The 22,117-nt window shown below is 46.1% G+C and overlaps 1 protein-coding gene across 1 annotated transcript in view; it reads right to left on the reverse strand.

Annotated features, from left to right (window-relative positions):
- Positions 1–5,924, reverse strand: part of LOC139255776 (EF-hand calcium-binding domain-containing protein 6-like) — a 39,545-nt gene extending 33,621 nt beyond the window's left edge. The window contains exons 1-2 of the mRNA XM_070873988.1: positions 5,606–5,924; positions 2,797–2,894 (exon numbers count right to left, since the gene is read on the reverse strand). Of these exons, the coding sequence (XP_070730089.1) occupies positions 2,797–2,894; positions 5,606–5,924 (417 nt within the window). The remainder of the gene's footprint in view (positions 1–2,796; positions 2,895–5,605) is intronic.
- Positions 5,925–22,117: the final 16,193 nt, after the last annotated feature.

Genomic DNA, 22,117 nt, shown 5'->3' on the forward strand with positions numbered 1-22,117 from the left:
TGCTCTCGGCGACGAGACTCAAGGAGCTCGGCGCCCTCCCGATGCACTTCCTCCACTTAGGGCGGTCTTTGGCCAGGGGCTCCCAGGTGTCAGTGGGGATGTCGCATTTTATCAGGGAGGCTTTGAGGGTGTCCTTGTAACGTTTCCTCTGCCCGCCTTTGGCTCATTGGTGTGGACAAGTTCCGAGTAGAGCGCTTGCTTTGGGAGTCTCGTCTCTGACATGCAAACTAGGTGACCTGCCCAGCGGAGCTGATCAAGTATGGTCATTGCTTCAATGCTGGGGATGTTGGCCTGGACGAAGACGCCAACGTTGGTGCATCTGTCCTCCCAGGGGATTTGTAGGGTCTTGCGGAGACATCGTTGGTGGCATTTCTCCAGCAAATTGAGGTGTCTACTGTACATGGTCCACGTCTCTGAGCCATACAGGAGGGCAGGTATTACTACGACCATGAGCTTGGTGACAGTTTTGAGGGCCTGGTCTTCAAACACTCTTTTCCTCAGGTGGCCAAAGGCTGCACTGGCGCACTGCAGGCGGTGTTGGATCTCAACGTCAATGTCTGCTCTTGTTGATAGGAGGCTCCCGAGGTATGGGAAGTGTTCCATGTTGTCCAGGGAAGAACATAAGAACACAAGAAATAGGAGCAGGAGTAGGCCATTTGGCTTTTTGAACTTGCTCAGCTATTCAACAAGATTGTGACTGATCCTCTAGTTCAACTCCATCTTCCTGCACTATACCCATATCCCTTGATTCCCTTAATGTCCAAGAATGTATTGATCTTTGTCTTCAATATATAGTTAGTCCTGTGGCCCCCCCCCATAACATGCCATCATTTTGTCTGTCCCAAATTGTTTAAAATAATATTTCATTGTCTGTAGAGACAGTTATGCAGCCTTAATAATAGCACTGGCTTCATATTCAGAAGGTCACCATGGCTTTGAACCATAAGAATGCATGTCACTTGAAGCCACCTGCTGTTCAGAGCTTTCCAGCCAGATGGAATGCCTTAAGATAGCTGCACCATTGCATCATTGGGTAAGGACAGCTGGGATCTCTATTCCACACAGCTGCCTATTGCCCAGCCTGAAAGTGAGGTCTCTGTTGAAAAGGCCCAGCCTCCACCATTTGACAGAAAAGGTATCCGCTCCCCTGATGGCTTAAGTGCTTAAATGCGCAGCGTGGTGTGGTACTGGGCTATGCAGTGAGGTCCCTGGTTTAATCCTTCATCTTTCCTGATCTCAGCTGGGGCAGCAGTGTAAATGCTGCTTTTTGCCTCAGTGATTCTAAGCTACTGAGAGGAAAGAAATCAGTTAGAGACCCTGCTCTTGATCGATACCCAGTGACCCCTCCTGGAAGTAAATGCAACAAGGCTGTAAATCTGAAATAAAAATAGAAAATCCTGGGCTGTCATTGCCATGGCCATCTTCCCTTTGTATCTTTCAGTAGATGGGATTAACTTTACCAAGTGTGGGGGCTGAATCAGATTTTGTGTGGAAGGAAAAATGATTAAATGCAACAAGGGCACAGTATATTAAACACATATTGAAAAGAAAATCTGTCTGAGATTCTGAAAAAAAAATGTAATGTAATGAATAGTTATAAAGAACCACATTAATTCACAGCTCATCGTCACATTGTCACAAATATTCTAAAAGGTATCAAAAGCGTTAGAAACACTTCCATCTATTAGGAATATGTAACCAGTTCAGCTCAATAGGAAATTTATTTGAACAGCAAAAATCATTAAAATCAGCAGGAAACTTGGAATCAATCCTGTTTTTTTCTGATGATTTCAGTTCACTTCAAAGAAAAAAACAATGATTCCGTTATACGTCAGATCCTTGACTGAAATACCACGTGACTGAAGTTTTGTGCTTTGTGACATCCCTAAATTTAAGAATCCCTTTTGCAGCTCAGATGTTTTCAGTGAGAGGTTCTCTGTTTGAATGATGTTGTAATTATCAATATGATGCTCAATCTTTCTGAAATTAAGTAATATTTTGGAACCATTCTTAATTCAATTCTGACTTTTTTTCGCACCGCACTAACAGTAACACTGGGGTGAAACACACTAGACGCATGCTCTCATCAATTTTGCAGCACTAAATTTGATTTGCACCTGATTTGAAATCTGCCCAGAAAGCTTTCTTCATTAGTGCGGAGTGAAGTACAGCAGATCAAGGTTGGGCATCCATGGTAATTGAGTTAGCGCCGAGGACACTGCTGGTGAATGTATACTGGGCCACTGCATTCTGCACATGACTCCTTAGGCATTTAGGTGAAGGTCTCATCTATCACATCCTGCCTATGACTCTCATTGTCTTGTTGTTTCAGTGGCAATCTCTTCCAAATCATTGGAACCCAGTCTCATTTTAAGATAATTTTCACATATCAACATGACACTGTCACACAGAATATGTAAAAACACTGTGGGTCACCCTAGAAGCTTGGATAGAAGATTCAGTGTTGTGTTATTTGAACGAGGATTTTGTGAAATGGATATCTGCATAATTTTCTGATCCCCATTTGCCAGTTCCATGCTGACCAGATATTTTCCCTACTGCTCCTTTAAGCACATCTGTGCCTAAATTTGATGGGCCAGGACTAAATTCTACATTCAGTGTAGTCATTTGATTTTATAAAGTAAAATTCAAACTGTGCTTTAATTGCTTATCTTACTGCAGTTTGTCCCAATCATTCAACATTTGCATTTGTTATTGCCTGTAAACTTTCCTGTACATCAGGCAATAGCAGAACACTAAATGTATATAATCTTAAAAAGCTACCAGATCCCTCACCTCATCAATTTGCAGTCTCATCTGCGTCCCAGGCCTTGACGAGATAATTGTCTCAACGTCCTGATCAGCCATTCTGGGGTCGTTGGCCCACTGTTTTTCTAATAAACAAAAAATCCATATCGTTATCACTTACAAGTGACAAAATTACAGATTTATGAGCTCAATTCCATCCATGCAGTTTCTGATCAATAACATTTAAATTTTGTTCTAAATTTTAAGCTTTCTATATATGGTTACTCTCTTGTGCAGTTTTTTCCTTAATTAGTTGTCATTTTCATCAAGCATTTGAAAAATATCTGCTTTTTCTTTCAAGATTTGCCCTCTCCCCACCCGTAAATGATTAATTCTTGACCCAAAGGGTGCATAGGCAATTAACCAATACCACTCTGCCAGCAGCCATTAGAGATGTACAAAAATGGCTCATAGTGACTCAATCACCAATTTTTCTTTCCTTCCCAATGTGAAAGAGCTAAATCCTTTGCGCAGGGGAGTAGCCATGGATGGGCCTGGGTGAATCACCAGATTAGCATCCAGGTGCACTCAAATTTGTGTAAAGACCACTCAGGCAAAATGCAGCAACAGTAGAGGAGTCTAGCGTATTACTGTGTAAAACTGACAGCAACTTCTGGGGTCCCCACATGCGCAGTTATGTGCGTAAATCTGGAAGTTGCTGTCAGTGATATTCTCCTTTGTCAGCTGTGGCTCAGTGGGAAGCACTCTCACCTCTGGGTCAGAAGGTTGTGGGTTCAAGTCCCACTCCAGGGACGAGCACATAAATCTAGGCTGACACTCCAGTGCAATACTGAGGGAGTGTTGCGCTGTTTGAGGTGTCGTCAAGTGAACGTAAAAGATCCCACGGCACTATTTCGACGAGCAGGGGAGTTATCCCTGGTGTCCTGGTCAATATTTATCCCTCAATCAACATAACAAAAACGGATTATCTGATCAATATCACAATGCTGTTTGTGGGAGCTTGCTTGTGTGCAAATTGCTGCTGCGTTTCCTACGTTACAACAGTACTTCATTGGCTATAAAGTGCTTCGAGACGTCCGGTGGCCGTGAAAGGCGCTATATAAATCCAGTCTTTCTTTTCCTTCTCCACAGGGTGTGTTGTTGCAGTCTTCCCAGATGGAATCATTTAGAAATCACTGATTTGTTGTGAAATTCAGTTAGTTACACACTATTCTCACTATAAGGAGCAATGATAAAGTTAAGCCTTGTTCAATCAGGAGTAACTGAGTTTTTAACGGTGTACAAAGTCATAATTACTGCTGAACAACCTCTCTGGCCTTGAAAAACTAATTTTACAAGTGTGGAGTCTCATTCTGTCAGAAGAATATTTAACATTTTTAATAAAATATATATATGTTAAGATTTTGTTCTGATATTTATGTTTCTCACTTAAACCCATGTGTAGGTCCCTCTTTATTTAACTTTCTGTACGATGATTTAAATGTGATTCATATTCCCTGCAATTACTTCCTGCTTTGCTGCCTGTCAGAATTCTTCAATTTGATTGGATATTCAACCTGCTTGCTGACTGCTGCCACAGGTCTCCTGTAGAAGGCGCCAAATTCAAACTGACATCAAAAATGAGGAAGTCTATGCTCTAGACCCTGTTGAATCTTTTTGTGGGCAGCTTTTTTTGAGGTCAGCGGTGAGTGCCGTTACCTCATCACAGTCCACAAAATCTGGGACAATATAAATAGTTTGCGATTGTGTCAAACCCTTGATCATTGAACCATCCACCTTAAGTTAGGGCCCACTCAAATTTACATTCCTAGCTAATCCACTGCTTCATGACACTAAGGTACAAATCTACATTGTAACATTCAATTACATTTTGCACTATCAACTCATTGCAGACTATCATTTTCGAATAATATGAGTGATACCGTGATGCAGTATTTTAGGACACTAATGCTCAGTGCTATACAGGAGCAGTGTACATAAGTTCAATTTTAATGGTTGGATAATTGTATGTAGCATCTGCCCAATTTTCGATAAGCGGCTTTTGGTGGTTGAAGTTCTTTGCTAGCACTGCAGGCGCAGAATATCAGCTCTCTGAAACCAAAGTTATACTGAGACCTTCCACGTTGATATACAGCCAAATCTGTTTCGTATCTACACAAACATGTTATTGTAACTACCCCCTAACTTATATTTTGAGAGAGACTTAGGAGATGGTAACTAGAGGTGCAGAGGGATTGTAATGAGTGGGTAATAAAGTTATATGCTGCAGTGCTGCTTTCTCCATTGAGTCTGGTTTATAGGCTCCCATTATAGTGAATGCATTAAATTCCCTCTCCCTAAAATTAATGCTAGAAAGCACAACCTACTGCTGACCACTCTAAGATTCCTGAATGCACTGTGGTGTTCCTACTTAATTTAGTTGAAGAGGAAGTGCCAGCTAAACTCAGACTGAGGAATATCAGCCAACACCAGCAGAGAATCTTGACAGCATTTCATTTTAAAATTGTTCTGTAAATGGATCATTCCTAGTGGTCCGTGCAGGAGTTCAGAAAAAGGTGAGTGGGGGGAATCACCATGTGCAGGAAGCAATGTCTCTCTGGAGAATTTGAAAACTTGACATTACAATCTGAATTTCAATGCTTCCCTGACTAATATTTTCTGAGAGATTATCCCATCCACCTCATGCATTCTTCTTGTTACTAAATGGTATATAATTCAAAGGTACTTAAAGGGCACAACTGAGCATAGTCACTTTATCTCTTTATATATTACGAGTCCATGGTGCACATTTAACCCAAGGTACCTACTTGTACACGCATTGAATATTGTCACTTACTGAGATTTATCCAACGATCCAGCTTTCTCCAGTTGTCCAGTTCATCCATTCTGTGCTCTTTGAATGCATTTTCTAAAGCAGACCTGTATTCACTCCTTCTGGTTGAAGCGTTGTGACTAAATTTTGATGCTATCCCATTATTTGCAAGTTCCTGAGAAGCAGACCTTTCACTACACAGCCCTCTGCTCGACAGCCTGGAAACTCCCAGCACTGAAATAGTTTCAGGATTGCCCAGCCTCGACAGAGGATGTTGTACTTCAGGAAACCTGGATGGCAATCCTAAATGTGAAGCTGGTCTAGTAATGCTTACCTGAGCCATTTTGGTTATCTTTATCTGAACAAATACTAAATCACCATGATTAGAAAAGCATTCCTCTCCTTGCAGCAAATGGGGACTCTAGCCACAGCAACAACTTTGCGTTGCTACAGGCAACCTCAATTCTATACCTCTGAAAGGAATTAGTTGCAGGGGAGCTCTGACTGAATGACTGTCTCTTAAAGGGTTGCACTAAATTAAACATAGGTCTGCTATTACTGAACTAATGTTGTGTCATTAGCAGAGAACTCAGTAGTTTGTGGCTATGTGTCACATCTTTGACGTTCTTTGAACAAAAGCATTTGTTTATTAATTACTCGTCCCTTTTGTATTTGAATACTACTGTTTCTGCTACTTTTATGAATGTCTGAATTTACACTGTAGTAATGATTTTAAGCCCATTTATAATTGTCCTTTCTGATGAGTTTTCCTTTTAATAGTATTACTCTTGAAGGACCACCACAGTATCTCTTCCTGCAAAACTCTGCTGCCTATACCCTATCCCACACCAGGCCCCGTTCGCCATCACCCTTGGTGCTTGACGAGCTACATTGGCTCCCGGTCTCCCAGTGCCTTAAATTAAATTCCTCCTATGGCCTCGCCCTTCCCTATCTCTGTAACTTACTCCAGTACTACTTCCCTCCAAGAACACTGCATTCTTCCAACTCCCTATGCTCTAGAATTCCATCCCTAAACCTTTCTGCAACCTCACCTCCACCTCCTTCTTTAAGACCTGCTTTAAAACCAACCTCTTTGACCAAGCTTTTGGTGACCTTGATCATCATCCCTATCATCATCATAGGCAGTCCCTCGGAATCGAGGAAGACTTGCTTCCACTCCTGAAGTGAGTTCTTTGGTGGCTGAACAGTCCAATACGAGAGCCACAGACTCTGTCACAGGTGGGACAGATAGTCGTTGAGGGAAGGGGTGGGTGGGACTGGTTTGCCGCACGCTCTTTCCGCTGCCAGCGCGATTTCTGCACGCTCTCGGCGTTGAGACTCGAAATGCTCAATGCCCTCCCAGATGCACTTTCTCCACTTAGGGCGGTCTTTGGCCAGAGACTCCCAGGTGTCAGTGGGAATGTAGCACTTTATCAGGGAAGCTTTGAGGGTGTCCTTGTAACGTTTCTGTTGTGTATCTGTAAAGCATGCACTCCCATGTTCCGCCACCAGGGAGCTCATCCCCTGAAGTCCCAAGGGATCCCAGCATCCCTTGGGAGCACTGTATATAAGCCGGCCCCTAAGGCCTGTTCCTCACTCTGGAGTGTCTTAATAAAGACTGCGGTCACTGTTACTTTAACCTCCCTGTGTGCAGTCTCATCTGTGTTAGGAACACAATAACTGGCGACGAGTATACGAATCCAACGCAAAGATGCAGCAAACTGTGGGCATCCTGGAGAAGTTCTCGGAGGGTGAGGACTGGGAAGCCTATGTCGAATGGCTAGACCAGTACTTTGTAGCCAACGAGCTGGACGGAGAAGGAAGTGCTACAAAAAGGAGAGCGGTCCTCCTCACGGTCTGCGGGGCACCGACCTACAGCCTCATGAAGAATCTTCTGGCTCTGGTGAAACCCATAGATAAGTCATATGAGGAGCTGTGTACACTGGTTTGGGAGCACCTTAACCCAAGGGAGAGCGTGCTGAATGCATGGTATCGGTTCCATACGTGCCAGCGATCTGAAGGTCAGGAAGTGGCGATCTACGTCGCCGAGCTAAGGTGACTTGCATGACAATGTGAGTTTCATGGCTACCTGGAGCAGATGCTCAGAGACTTTTTTGTACTGGGCATTGGCCATGAGACCATCCTACGAAAACGTTTGACTGTAGAGACACCGACCCTCAGTAAGGCCATTGCGATAGCACAGGCGTTTATGTCCACCAGTGATAACACTAAACAAATCTCTCAGCACACAAGTGCTAGCAATGTTCATAAATTAACTGCAACTGTGTTTGCAAGCAGAAATGAACAGGGCAGAAACTACGAGCCTGCAACTGCCAGCAGGCCTCACGTGACCCAGATGACTCAGAGTCCGCAACAAAGGATGAATGCAAGGCAATTCACACCTTGTTGTGGAGGCTTCCATTCAGCCTATTCATGCCGCTTCAAAGGGTATGTTTGCAAGAGCTGTGGAACAATGGGGCACCTGCAAAACCTGCTAACCACCACGTGGCAGAGGAAGATCGGTCTATGGTGGATCAAAGCAATTTCAAGCCTCAGAGAGAGGAAGCAGTGTCATGTATGTAACCACAATGTAATACCACTGTATTACTGTATACACTCAACCTAGATGCACACCTTGACCACAAGGGATGAACTTGTGGGAGACGCTCCTTACCTGATCACACAGGTATAAAAAGGGAGGTCCCACGCAGGGGTATCGTCTTTGGAGTCCTGAGAATAAAGAGTTAAGATCACAGAGTGACCTTGTCCCCAGAATGTGCCTCGTGTGGTTTCATACTGTAGAGTAAGGACTTTACATTGGCGACGAGAAACGGGAATTCACGACCCACGAGAATGGCCACCGGTAGCCGAGAGGAACGGTACTGTGTTGGGGAAGGCTGGGACGATTTTGTCAAGAGGCTTCAGCAAAGCTTCGTTATGAAAGAATGGCTGGGGGATGCAACGACCGACAAGCGAAGAGCTCATCTTTTGACCAGCTACGGATCAAAGACTTACGCGCTTATGAAGGACTTACTAGCACCCGAAAAGCCGGCGGACCAAACTTTGAAGAACTTAGCAAATTGATCGGGGAGCACCTCAAACCGGCAAGTAGCATACATATGATTCTACACCCAACGACGCCATGAAGGACAGAGCATACCGGACTTCGTAGCGGACCTCCGGCGTTTGGCCAGCCTCTGTAAGTTCACAGACGCCTGCAGTGGGGAGATGCTAAGGGACTTCTTTATCGAGAGCATCGGTCATGCGGGAATTTTCCGCAAGTTAATTGAGACCAAGGATTTGACCTTGGAAGCGGTGGCGTTGATGGCTCAAACTTTCATGGCGGGGGAGGAAGAGACGAAAATAATACACGCGCGCAATTCTGCCTCTAACGCGGCGATGGATCAGGGAGTCAACATCATCAATGCGACTCAGAGCCCCGCAGGCAGGCAGGGACAGTCCGACACTCCCCAGGCAGCAATAGACCCCAGAGTAGGACTTCAACAGAAGCAATGGCAGGCTGAACAGACATTCACTCCATCACAAGGAATAATGCAGCCTGGGATGGGGCCACTGACACCCACCAATAGGGTACTTAAGAGCAGTCAAAGGGACAGTCAGCACGGAATGCCTGGCCATAGTCCCTTTGTTCCCAACAATGGAAACTTTAACTCATGCTGGAGGTGTGGGGGAAAACACTCAGCTAGATCTTGCAGATTTCAACAGTTTGTCTGCAGGAACTGCAATCCCAGTGGCCACTTAGCTCGAATGTGCAGGAATATATGAGGCGGATGGACCAGAAGAGGGTTCTTTGAGGCAGGATGACTTTTGGGGCAAATTGATGGACGCCAAGGTTCAGCGGGTCCATGTGGCGAATACTCACATTTCATACACCAAAACGTCACCAATGATGATGAGGGTTTTATTAAACGGTATCCCAGTACACATGGAGCTTGACACTGGGGCCAGCCAGTCACTCATGAGCGTTCAGCAATTTGAGAAGCTATGGCCACTTAAAGCCAGTAGACCCAAATTAGCACGTATTGAGACACAATTACGGACTTACACTAAAGAAATCATTCCGGTGCTAGGCAGTGCAATGTTGGCTGTCACACACAATGGGTTAGTGAATCGGCTACTGCTTTGGATTGTCCCGGGCAATGGTCCCGCACTGTTGGGGAGGAGCTGGTTAACTGAGATGAACTGGAAATGGGGGGATGTTCACGCAATGTCATCTGTGGAGTGAAGTTCGTGCTCACAAGTCCTACAACAATTCGATTCACTATTCTAACCTGGCGTTGGGACTTTCAAAGACACTAAAGTAAGGATACACATCACCCCGGACGCCAGGCCAGTGCACCACAAAGCCAGAGCGGTGCCGTATGTGATGTGGGAAACGATCGAGAGTGAATTGGACCGGCTGTTGAGAGAGGGCATCATCTTGCCTGTTGAATTCAGCGACTGGGCGAGCCCTATCGTTCCCGTCCTAAAAGCGGATGGCTCAGTCAGGATCTGTAGCGACTACAAGGCCACCATCAATCGGGTGTCCCTACAAGATCAATACCCGCTCCCGAGAGCGGAGGACCTCTTCGCCACGCTGGCAGGCGGCAAGCTGTTCACTAAGTTGGACCTCACTTCAGCCTATATGACCCAGGAACTGGCCGACAAACCTAAACCACTGACCACCATCACCACACACAAGGGACTGTTCGTTTATAACAGGTGCCCGTTTGGCATTCGATCAGCGGTCGCGATTTTTCAACGAAACATGGAAAGCCTGCTTAAATCCATTCCTGGAATGATCGTATTCCAGGACGACATCCTCATCATGGGTCGAGACACCGAGGAACACCTCCACAAGGAGGTTCTACGCCGACTGGACCGGGTAGGCTTGCGACTCAAGAAGTTTAAATGTGTGTTCTTAGCTCCTGAGGTTGAGTTTCTGGGCAGGAGGGTTGCTGCAGATGGGATTCGGCCCACCGAATCCAAAACAGAGGCGATTCGACGAGCACCCAGGCCCTGCAACACATTGGAGTTGCGTTCATTCCTGGGACTGTTGAACTATTTCGGGAACTTTCTGCCGAACTTGAGCACGTTGTTGGAGCCGCTACACGCGCTCCTGCGTAAGGGTTGCGATTGGTTTTGGGGAGACTGTGAGGAACGGGCTTTTGATCGGGCACGTAACCTACTTTGTTCAAACAAGTTGTTAACCCTGTACGACCCCTGTAAAAAATTGGTTCTGACATGTGATGCAACGTCCTATGGGTTTGGGTGCATGTTGCAGCAGGGCAATGCTGAGGGTCAACTACAACCTGTGGCTTATGCCTCCAGGTCGCTCTCTCAAGCAGAACGGGGATATGGGATGGTCGAGAAGGAAGCACTTGTATGGGTCTATGGTGTAAAAAAAATGCATCAGTACCTATTTGGTAGGAAGTTTGAATTAGAGACGGACCACAAGCCATTAACATCCCTGTTGTCAGACAGCAAGGCTATCAATGCCAACGCATCAGCTTGCATACAGCGATGGGCTCTCACGCTGGCTGCGTATGACTACTCCATCCGGCACCGGCCCGACACTGAAAATTGCGCTGATGCGCTCAGCAGGCTTCCACTGGCCACCACTGAGGGGACAGCGGAGCAAGCGCTGAGATGGTCATGGCTGTCGATGCCTTTGACAGTGCAGGCTCCCCCATCACAGCCCGCCAGATCAAAATCTGGACTAACAGAGATCCCCTCCTATCTCTGATTAGGAAATGTGTCCTGACTGGGGATGGGCGCCCGCACACGGAGCATGCCCTGAGGTGATCAGACCGTTCCACAGACGGGTGGATGAGCTCTTCATCCAAGCCGACTGCCTGCTATGGGACAGCCGGGTAGTTATGCCCCAGAAGGGCAGGGAGGCATTCATCAGGGAACTTCACAGCGAGCACCCAGGCATTGTGCTGATGAAGGCGATTGCCCGGTCACACGTTTGGTGGCCTGGAATTGATTCAGACCTGGAACACTGTGTTTGCAGGTGCACGATGTGTGCCCAGCTAGGTAATGCCCCCAGGGAGGCCCTGCTCAGCCCGTGGCCCTGGCCCACCAGGCCATGGTCACACATTCATGTTGACTACGCGGGCCCGTTCATGGGTAAGATGTTCCTTATTGTGGTAGATGCATACTTGAAATGGATCGAGTGCATCATTCTGAATTCATGCACATCATCCACCACCATGGAAAGCCTACGTGCGATCTTTGCAACCCATGACTTGCCGGACATCCTGATTAGTGATAATGGCCCATGTTTCACAAGCTACGAATTCCGAGAGTTTATGTCGGGCAATGGCATCAACCACATCAGGACTGCGCCGTTCAAGCCGGCCTCCAATAGCCAGGTGGAACGTGCGGTCCAAATCATTAAGCAAGGTATGCTCAGGATTCAATGCCGCCTGTCGCGTCTCCTGCTGGTCTATAGATCCTGACCACACTCGCTCACGGGGGTCCCGCCCGCAGAGCTACTAATGAAACAGACACTCAAAACTCGGTTGTTCCTCATTCACCCAGTCCTGAGGGCAAGCGCAAGTCACAAAACGAGTACCATAACCGTAATTCGAGAGGGAGATGAATAGAAATAAATGATCCCGTATTCGTCCTCAATCACGCCATGGGGCCCAACTGGCTTGAGGGCACTGTAGTTGACAAAGAGGGGAATAGGGTCATCGTGGTAAAACTCAACAATGGCCAGATATGCCGTAAGCATCTGGACCAAGTAAATAAAGGCTCAACATCGACACGGAGGAATCTGAAGAAGACCACGAGATGGAACTCACAACACCGCCAGTGAATGAGCAACAAGAGCAATCAGAAGAATGCACAGTCCCTGCGGTCAGCCCGGACAGGCCGGAATCACCACAGGGGACAGACACTCACATCAGTGTCCAACAACCAGAGCCCCAACTGCGGCGCTCCACAAGGGAGCATAGACCACCCGAAAGACTAAACCTATGATCCCAATAAGACTTTGGGGAGGAGGTGATGTCATGTATGTAACCACAATGTAACACCATTGTATTACTGTATACACTCAACCTAGATGCACACCTTGACCACAAGGGGTGAACTTGTGGGAGACACTCCTTACCTGATCACACAGGTATAAAAAGGGAGGTCCCACGCAGGGTCATCGTCTTTGGAGTCCTGTGAATAAAGAGTTACGGTCACAGAGTGACCTTGTCCCCAAAATGTGCCTCGTGTGGTTTCATACTGTAGAGTAAGGACTTTACAGGCAGATGCTGAAGTACACGGGGTTCACACATTTTTGACAAAATGTCCACCTATAATTCTAAACATAAAATTGAATGGCTTACCCGTAGCCATGGAACTGGACACTGGCGCTAGCCAATCCATCATGAGTAAAAAGATGTTTGAGGGACTGTGGTGCAACAAGGCATTCAGACCAGCCCTGAGCCCCATCCAAACAAAACTGAGAACGTACACCAAAGAGCTCATCACTGTCCTGGGCAGCGCCATGGTCAAGGTCACCTACGAGGGCACGGTGCACGAACTGCCACTCTGGATTGTCCCGGGCGATGGCCCCACACTGCTTGGAAGGAGCTGGCTGGGCAAAATCCGCTGGAACTGGGATGACATCCGAGCGCTATCACATGTTGATGAGGCCTCATGTTCCCAGGTTCTTAACAAATTTCCTTCCCTTTTTGAGCCAGGCATTGGAAACTTTTTCGGGGTGAAGGTGCAGATGCACTTGGTCCCAGAGGCACGACCCATTCACCACAAGGCGCGAGCGGTACCTCACATGATGAGGGAGAGAGTGGAAATCGCGCTGGACAGACTGCAACGCGAGGGCATCATCTCCCCAGTGGAATTCAGTGAGTGGGCCAGCCCGATTGTTACAATACTCAAAAGTGATGGCACGGTCAGGATTTGCGGCGATTGTAAAATAACTATTAATCGTTTCTCGCTACAGGACCAATACCCACTACCTAAGGCAGACGACCTATTTGCGACGCTGGCAGGAGGCAAGACGTTCACGAAGCTCAACCTGACTTCGGCCGACATGACGCAGGAGCTGAAGGAGTCTTCGAAGGGCCTCACCTGCATCAACACGCACAAGGGACTGTTCATCTACAACAGATGCCCGTTTGGAATTCGGTCGGCTGCAGCGATCTTCCAGAGAAACATGGAGAGCCGACTCAAGTCAGTACCACACACGGTGGTCTTTCAGGACGACATATTAGTCACAGGTCGGGACACTGTCGAGCACCTACAAAACCTGGAGAAGGTCCTCCAGCGTTTGGATCGCGTAGGGTTGCGGCTGAAGAGGTCGAAATGCATCTTCATGGCAACAGAAGTGGAGTTTTTGGGGAGAAGGATTGCGGCGGACGGCATTCAGCCCATAGACACCAAAACAGAGGCTATCAGGAACGCGCCTTGGCCACAGAATGTCACGGAGCTGCGGTCGTTCTTGGGACTCCTCAACTATTTTGGTAACTTCCTACCAGGGTTAAGCACCCTCTTAGAGTCCCTACATGTGTTATTGCATAAAGGTGAGAACTGGGTATGGGGGAAAAAAGCAAGTAATTGCTTTTGAGAAAACCAGAAACATTTTATGCTCCAACAAGCTGCTTGTATTGTATAATCCGTGTAAAAGACTCGTGCTAGCATGTGATGCGTTGTTGTACGGAGTCGGGTGTGTATTACAACAAGCTAACATTGCGGGGAAGTTGAAACCTGTCGCCTATGCCTCCAGGAGCTTGTCTAAGGCCTAGAGGGCCTACAGCATGATTGAGAAAGAGGCATTAGCGTGGGTGTTTGCGGTAAAGAAAATTTATCAGTACCTCTTTGGTCTCAAATTTGAGCTGGAAACCGATCACAAGCCCCTTATATCCCTGTTCGCTGAAAACAAGGGGATAAATATTAATGCCTCAGCCCGCATACAAAGGTGGGCACTCGCGCAATCAGCATATAACTATACCATCCGCCACAGGTCAGGCACCGAGAACTGTGCGGATGCTCTCAGTCGGCTACCATTGACCACCACGGGGGTGGAAATGGCGCAGTCTGCAAAGTTGTTGATGGTGGCGCAGCCCGCAGACTTGTTGATGGTCATGGAAGTGTTTGAAAATGATAAATCACCTGTCACTGCCCGCCAGATTAGGATTTGGACCAGCCAAGATCCTCTGCTGTCCCTAGTAAAAAAACTGTGTACTGCATGGGAGCTGGGCCAGCATCCCTGTTGAAATGCAAAAGCTAATCAAGCCATTCCAGCGGCGAAAGGACGAGCTGTCTATTCAGGCAGACTGCCTATTGTGGGTTAACCGCGTAGTGCTACCAAAAAAGGGCAGGGAGACGTTCATCTCGGATCTCCACAGCACACACCCGGGTATAGTAATGATGAAAGCGATAGCCAGATCCCACGTGTGGTGGCCCGATATCGACTGTGACTTAGAGTCCTGTGTACGGCAATGCAGCGTGGGTGCTCAGTTGAGCAACGCGCCCAGAGAGGCACCACTAAGTTTGTGGTCCTGGCCCTCCAGATCATGGTCGAGGATCCATGTCGACTATGCGGGCCCGTTTCTCGGTAAAATGTTCCTGGTGGTGGCAGATGCTTTTTCAAAATGGATTGAATGTGAAATAATGTCGGCAAGCACTGCCACCGCCACCATTGAAAGCCTGAGGGCCATGTTTGCCACCCACGGCCTGCCTGACACACTGGTCAGTGACAACGGGCCATGTTTCACCAGTGTCGAATTTAAAGAATTCATGACCCGTAATGGGATCAAACATGTCACCTCGGCCCCGTTTAAACCAGCATCCAATGGACAGGCAGAACGGGCAATACAAACAATCAAACAGAGCCTTAAACAAGTCACAGAAGGCTCACTCCAAACCCGTCTGTCCCGAGTACTGCTCAGCTACCGCATGAGACCCCACTCGCTCACAGGGGTGCCCCCGGCTGAGCTACTCATGAAAAGGACACTTAAAACCAGACTCTCGCTGGTTCACCCCAACCTGCATGATCAGGTAGAGAGCAGGCAGCAGCAACAAAATGTAAACGATGGTCGCGCCACTGTGTCATGGGAAATTGATCTGAATGACCCTGTGTATGTGCTAAACTATGGACATGGTCCCAAGTGGATCGCGGGCACGGTGATAGCTAAAGAAAGGAATAGGGTGTTTGTTGTCAAACTAGGCAATGGACAAATTTGCAGAAAGCACACTGGACCAAACGAGGCTGCGGTTCACAGACTGCCCTGAACAACCCACAGCAGACACCACCTTTTTCGAGCCCACAACATACACCCAAAGGATCAACGACACCACGCCGGACCAGGAAATCGAACCCATCACGCCCAACATGCCAGCAAGGCCAGGCTCACCCAACAGCCCTGCAGGGCCAACAACACGCCAGCCCAGCGAGGGCACAGCCAACACACCAGAACAGACATTTGTACCGAGGAGGTCCACCAGGGAAAGAAAGGCTCCCGACCGCCTTACCTTGTAAATAGTTCTCACTTTGACTTTGGGGGGGGGACGGGGGGGGGAGTGATGTTGTATCTGTAAAGTATGCACCCCCATGTTCCGCCACCAGGGAGCGCATCCCCTGAAGTCCCAAGGGATCCCAGCATCCCTGGGAGCACTGTGTATGAGCCGGCCTCTAAGGCCTGTTCCTCACTCTGGAGTGTCTTAATAAAGACTGAGGTCACTGTTACTTTAACCTCCCTATGCGCAGTCTCATCTGTGTTAGGAACACAATAGTTTCCGCTGCCCACCTTTGGCTCGTTTGCCGTGAAGGAGCTCTGCATAGAGCACTTGCTTTGGGAGTCTCGTGTCACCCTCATAATATCCTTTTCTTTGCCTTGTTGTCCATTTTTTTCTGATTGCTCTTCTGTGAAAGTGCCGAGGGACATTTTTCTATGTTAATGGTGCTAAATAAATGCAAATGTTGTTGTTCAACTATTGTGAATTTAAAAAAATGCTAGCATGAATCAATTTTCACTTAGGACAGTTTCAGGAAGCACAATTTGTACATTTATGTCATTGGCTTCTCTTCATCCTCGCTTTTGGCTATGTATTTTGCAGGAACCTAAACATAAAAATTAAAAGTAACCAGGTACACCAACTGGGATTCCCAGGATTGATCACTGGTATAAAATTAATCATCTTGATAGCAAGAAGAAAATGCCTTAAAATTTCAGCTTATTTAGGTTCTATCTATATGTTCAGAAAAAAACCTTTTTGCAACAAATATGGGGAACGCTTAAGGTGACTAGTTTTCAAATGTGCAAAGCTGGGCCATAAAATACGCGTTTCAGATCACAGCTGCAGTTTGGTTTTCAGCCAGCCAGTACAGTACTTCATTTACCTTGTCTGACTATAACTCAAGTTCTGTTGCCTAGACGGGAGCTCGGTGTGTGTATTCTTGCACAAATGCACAGAACTCCTCACCCAACAGTTACATTTAAAATGTTTAGACAGTGCAGGTGGCAGTGTCCACATTGTCTAAAGAGTGAAATTAATTGTAGGTTGATTTAAAAAGTGTCCAAGGGAGCCCCTGGGCCTTTATACGCAGTTTGACATCGCACTGGAGTTGGACTCCATAGTGTCAAACTGAAACAATGTGGTACTCTGCCCACCTGTGCCTCTCTTACTGCTTTGTTCTGGGATTCGGTCAGTGCCTATCTCTGGATTTGCATGTCAACTTGAAGTGAAAACTAAAGTTGTGCTTTCAGCATCTGAAAAATCATTTTGAAGACAAATTCCAAGGGCTTGGGGATGAACTATTTCACTTGACAGTCTACCATCATCATCATAGGCAGTCCCTCAAAATCGAGGAAGACTTGCTTCCACTCCAAGAGTGAGTTCTCAGGTGACTGAACAGTTCAATACGGGAATTACAGTCTCTGTCACAGGTGGGACAGACAGTGGTTGGAGGAAAGGGTGGGTGGGGAGCCTGGTTTGCCGCACGCTCCTTCTGCTGCCTGCGCTTGATTTCTGCATGCTCTCGGCGATGAGACTCGAGGTGCTCAGTGCCTCCCGGATGCTCTTCCTCCACTTAGGGCATCTACCAGTCGACCAACATGAAACTAATCCCCCCCTCCAACTTTTCTTCACGTTCAGAGAGCGAGATGGTCATCTTTAGGACATAGGTGAATTATTTTGAAACTATTTTGTGGAACTTTTTTCTTTTAAAGAAATAGTGGATAAATATTTGGAGCAGAGAAAGATACAGGTCTATCAACAAAGAGCAGGACAATAGAATTAGTTTGGGATTGTTCTCGCAAGGAGCCAGCACACAGAAAAAGGGACAAATGGCCTCCTTCTACGCTTTAAACATTCATGGTTCTAAGTAAATTATCTAGGCAGCAGGAGAAACTAACTAAATTGGAAAGTTCTAGCCAAGACAAAGACCTCTGATCAGCTCACTACATCTATTAATGTAAACGTTAGCCACAATCCGTCTGCTTTACAAATGTTACAAGGTGATGCTTCACAGTTGGGTTCATTTAGTAAATTAAGATCTGGTTTCTGGTTGTGACCAAGGCAACCTCACCAACTATTGTTGAGGAAGCATCTTAGTTGATTTTTAAATAAGGTAGCTAGAGCTAATTCTATTCACCAGAGCTATAATTATGTTCTGTGTTTACATTTGGTCTGGTAGATCAGTATACAAAGCAATTATAGGCACAAAGGCCTACAATAACCTAGTATATTAGTTTCACCATTCACCAACTCGGCACTGATTGGATTGCAGAAATGTCCCTCGAAGTTATTTTTGCATTTAAATCTTTAAAAGACAATTGCTCAACGTAAAATAACAGTTTTATTCTATTACAAGTTAATAAATGAACATCATTCTCTTGCAATTGTTATAAAAATTATTTCCTTACTTTTCAAAAAAAAAATTTGAAAAGACTTGCAAGGGCTAGAATTTCCTCACAACCCACCAGCGCCTGATTGCAGGAAGAATATTCCCGATGTTGGGGAAGTCCAGAACCAGGGGACACAATCTAAGGATAAGGGGTGGGCCATTTAGGACTGAGATGAGGAGAAACTTCTTCACTCAGAAAGTTGTTAACCTGTGGAATTCTCTTCCACAAAGAGTTGTTGATGCCAGTTCACTGGATAAGTGAAAAAGAAGGGCGGTAAGAGAAGGGATAACCAGCCGTGGATAACCAAGGAAATAAAGGAGAGTATCAAATTAAAAACCAATGCGTATAAGGTGGCCAAGGTTAGTGGGAAACTAGAAGATTGGGAAAATTTTAAACGACAGCAAAGTATGACTAAGAAAGCAATAAAGAAAGGAAAGATAGATTACGAAAGTAAACTTGCGCAAAACATAAAAACAGATAGTAAAAGCTTTCACCGATATATAAAAAGGAAAAGAGTGACTAAAGTAAATGTTGGTCCTTTAGAAGATGAGAAGGGGGATTTAGTAATGGGAAATGTGGAAATGGCTGAGACCTTAAACAATTATTTTGCTTCGGTCTTCACAGTGGAAGACACAAAAACCATGCCAAAAATTGCTGGTCACGGGAATGTGGGAAGGGAGGAGCTTGAGACAATCACTATCACTAGGGAGGTATTGCTGGACAGGCTAATGGGACTCAAGGTAGACAAGTCCCCTGGTCCTGATGAAATGCATCCCAGGGTATTAAAAGAGATGGCGGAAGTTATAGCAGATGCATTGGTTATAATCTACCAAAATTCTCTGGGGAGGTACCAGTGGATTGGAAAGCAGCTAATGTAACGCCTCTGTTTAAAAAAGGGGTCAGACAAAAGGCAGGTAACTATAGGCCGGTTAGTTTAACATCTGTAGTGGGGAAAATGCTTGAAGCTATCATTAAGGAAGAAATAGCGGGACATCTAGATAGGAATAGTGCAATCAAGCAGACGCAACATGGATTCATGAAGGGGAAATCATGTTTAACTAATTTACTGGAATTCTTTGAAGATATAACGAGCATGGTGGATAGAGGTGTACCGATGGATGTGGTGTATTTAGATTTCCAAAAGGCATTCGATAAGGTGCCACACAAAAGGTTACTGCAGAAGATAAAGGTACGCGGAGTCAGCGGAAATGTATTAGCATTGATAGAGGATTGGCTGGCTAACAGAAAGCAGAGAGTTGGGATAAATGGGTCCTTTTCAGGTTGGAAATCGGTGGTTAGTGGTGTGCCACAGGGATCGGTGCTGGGACCACAACTGTTTACAATATACATAGATGAACTGGAGGAGGGGACAGAGTGTAGTGTAACAAAATTTGCAGATGACACAAAGATTAGTGGGGAAGCGGGTTGTGTAGAGGACACAGAGAAGCTGCAAAGAGATTTAGATAGGTTAAGCGAATGGGCTGAGGTTTGGCAGATGGAATACAATGTTGGAAAATGTGAGGTCATCCACCTTGGAAAAAAAAACAGTAAAAGGGAATATTATTTGAATGGGGAGAAATTACAACATGCTGCGGTGCAGAGGGACCTGGGGGTCCTTGTGCATGAATCCCAAAAAGTTAGTTTGCAGGTACAGCAGGTAATCAGGAAGGCGAATGGAATGTTGGCCTTCATTGCGAGAGGGATGGAATACAAAAGCAGGGAGGTCCTGCTGCAACTGTACAGGGTATTGGTGAGGCCGCACCTGGAGTACTGCATGCAGTTTTGGTCACCTTACTTAAGGAAGGATATACTAGCTTTGGAGGGGGTACAGAGACGATTCACTAGGCTGATTCCGGAGATGAGGGGGTTACCTTATGATGATAGATTGAATAGACTGGATCTTTACTCGTTGGAGTTCAGAAGGATGAGGGGTGATCTTATAGAAACATTTAAAATAATGAAAGGGATAGACAAGATAAAGGCAGAGAGGTTGTTTCCACTGGTCGGGAAGACTAGAACTAGGGGGCACAGCCTCAAAATACGGGGGAGCCAATTTAAAACCGAGTTGAGAAGGAATTTCTTCTCCCAGAGGGTTGTGAATCTGTGGAATTCTCTGCCCAGGGAAGCAGTTGAGGCTAGCTCATTGAATGTATTCAAATCACAGATAGATAAATTTTTAACCAATAAGGGAATTAAAGGTTATGGGGAGCGGGCGGGGAAGTGGAGCTGAGTCCACGGCCAGATCAGCCATGATCTTGTTGAATGGCGGAGCAGGCTCGAGGGGCTAGATGGCCTGCTCCTGTTCCTAATTCTTATGTTCTTATGTTCTTATATATTCAAGAGGGAGTTAGATATGGCCCTTATGGTTAAGGGGATCAAGGGGTATGGAGAGAAAGCAGGAAAGGGGTACTGAAGGAATGATCAGCCATGATCTTATTGAATGGTGGTGCAGGCTCGAAGGGCCGAATGGCCTACTCCTGCACCTATTTTTCTATGTTTCTATGTTTCAAAAGACCGCTAAGATTCCCAAGATTATCGCTGACGAAAACTTCCCCCCAAGAAAGAGAAAAAGCCACCCAGCGAAAAAAAATGGGCGTTGCACCCCGATTCTCAGCGAAAAAGTGGAATTTAGGGTCGATTGGGCAGTTCTTAAAGAAAGTGGGCGATAAGTTTTTAAAAATCACTAAAAACTTACCCCTGAGGCTGCGGGTTGGGCCTAGAAGCAGAAAAACACGAAAAATATTTTTTTTAAAAACAGTACATAAAAAATCATTAAAATATTCTCAAGACCCTTTTAACCTAAATCACAACAGAATTTTAAAATAATGAGTAAAAAACCAATTACTAACCTTTTTCTTGCAGAGCTACTCACCGACCGCCCAGCTCCGCTGATTCTCGTGGGCGTTTTTTTTCATACTTACCTACGGCTCACCGCTGAGCCAAATATCGCGCCATGGCGATCTGAGGACGGTGCTTGCCGGCAGTCCGCTCCCCAGCGGTACCTCGAAACCGCTGGCATAACTCAGGTGGGCAATTTCTCGCCGACCTGGTTATCGCCCACAATGGCCAATACCGCCCAGAAACCGGGTGGCAAGTCAATGGAAATTCTAGCCCAATCATTAATTATTTTGAAAGCTTATCACATCTCTCAAATATCCTAAATGGTCCACATACAATTAATTACTTTATGTAAGCAAATGTGAGGGCCAATTTGAACACAACAAGATTGAACAGCAGCTAGATGAATGACCAGCTAGCCAGTTTATAATGATGTTGGTTGAGGGAGGATTGTTGGCCAAGATACCAGGGGAATTTCTTGCTCCTCTTTAAATAGTGTCATGAAATCTTTATCAGGACCTCAGGATCAGGCAGATATGACCTCGATTTAACACCTGATTTGAAGCCAGCACCACTGATTGTGACACTATCGTATGGACAGTATAGCTTCTGTGCTCAAGTTCTACCATGGGACCTGAACCTAAAATGCATACCCTATTCCCAGGAGAGAGGGCAGAGAAGAAACTTTGCCAATCCCTTCAATTATGCTGTTATGAGATCGAAAAGAACAACTTGCAGTGGACTCTCCCCTCAGTCTTTCCAATGTCCCTCCAGGGAATCACCTAGTTTTTATTTGAGGCTGAACCACACTGTTCGCAACCCTGGT

This window comes from Pristiophorus japonicus, chromosome 3, assembly GCF_044704955.1.
Source record: "Pristiophorus japonicus isolate sPriJap1 chromosome 3, sPriJap1.hap1, whole genome shotgun sequence".
Classification (NCBI taxonomy): Eukaryota; Metazoa; Chordata; class Chondrichthyes; family Pristiophoridae; genus Pristiophorus; species Pristiophorus japonicus.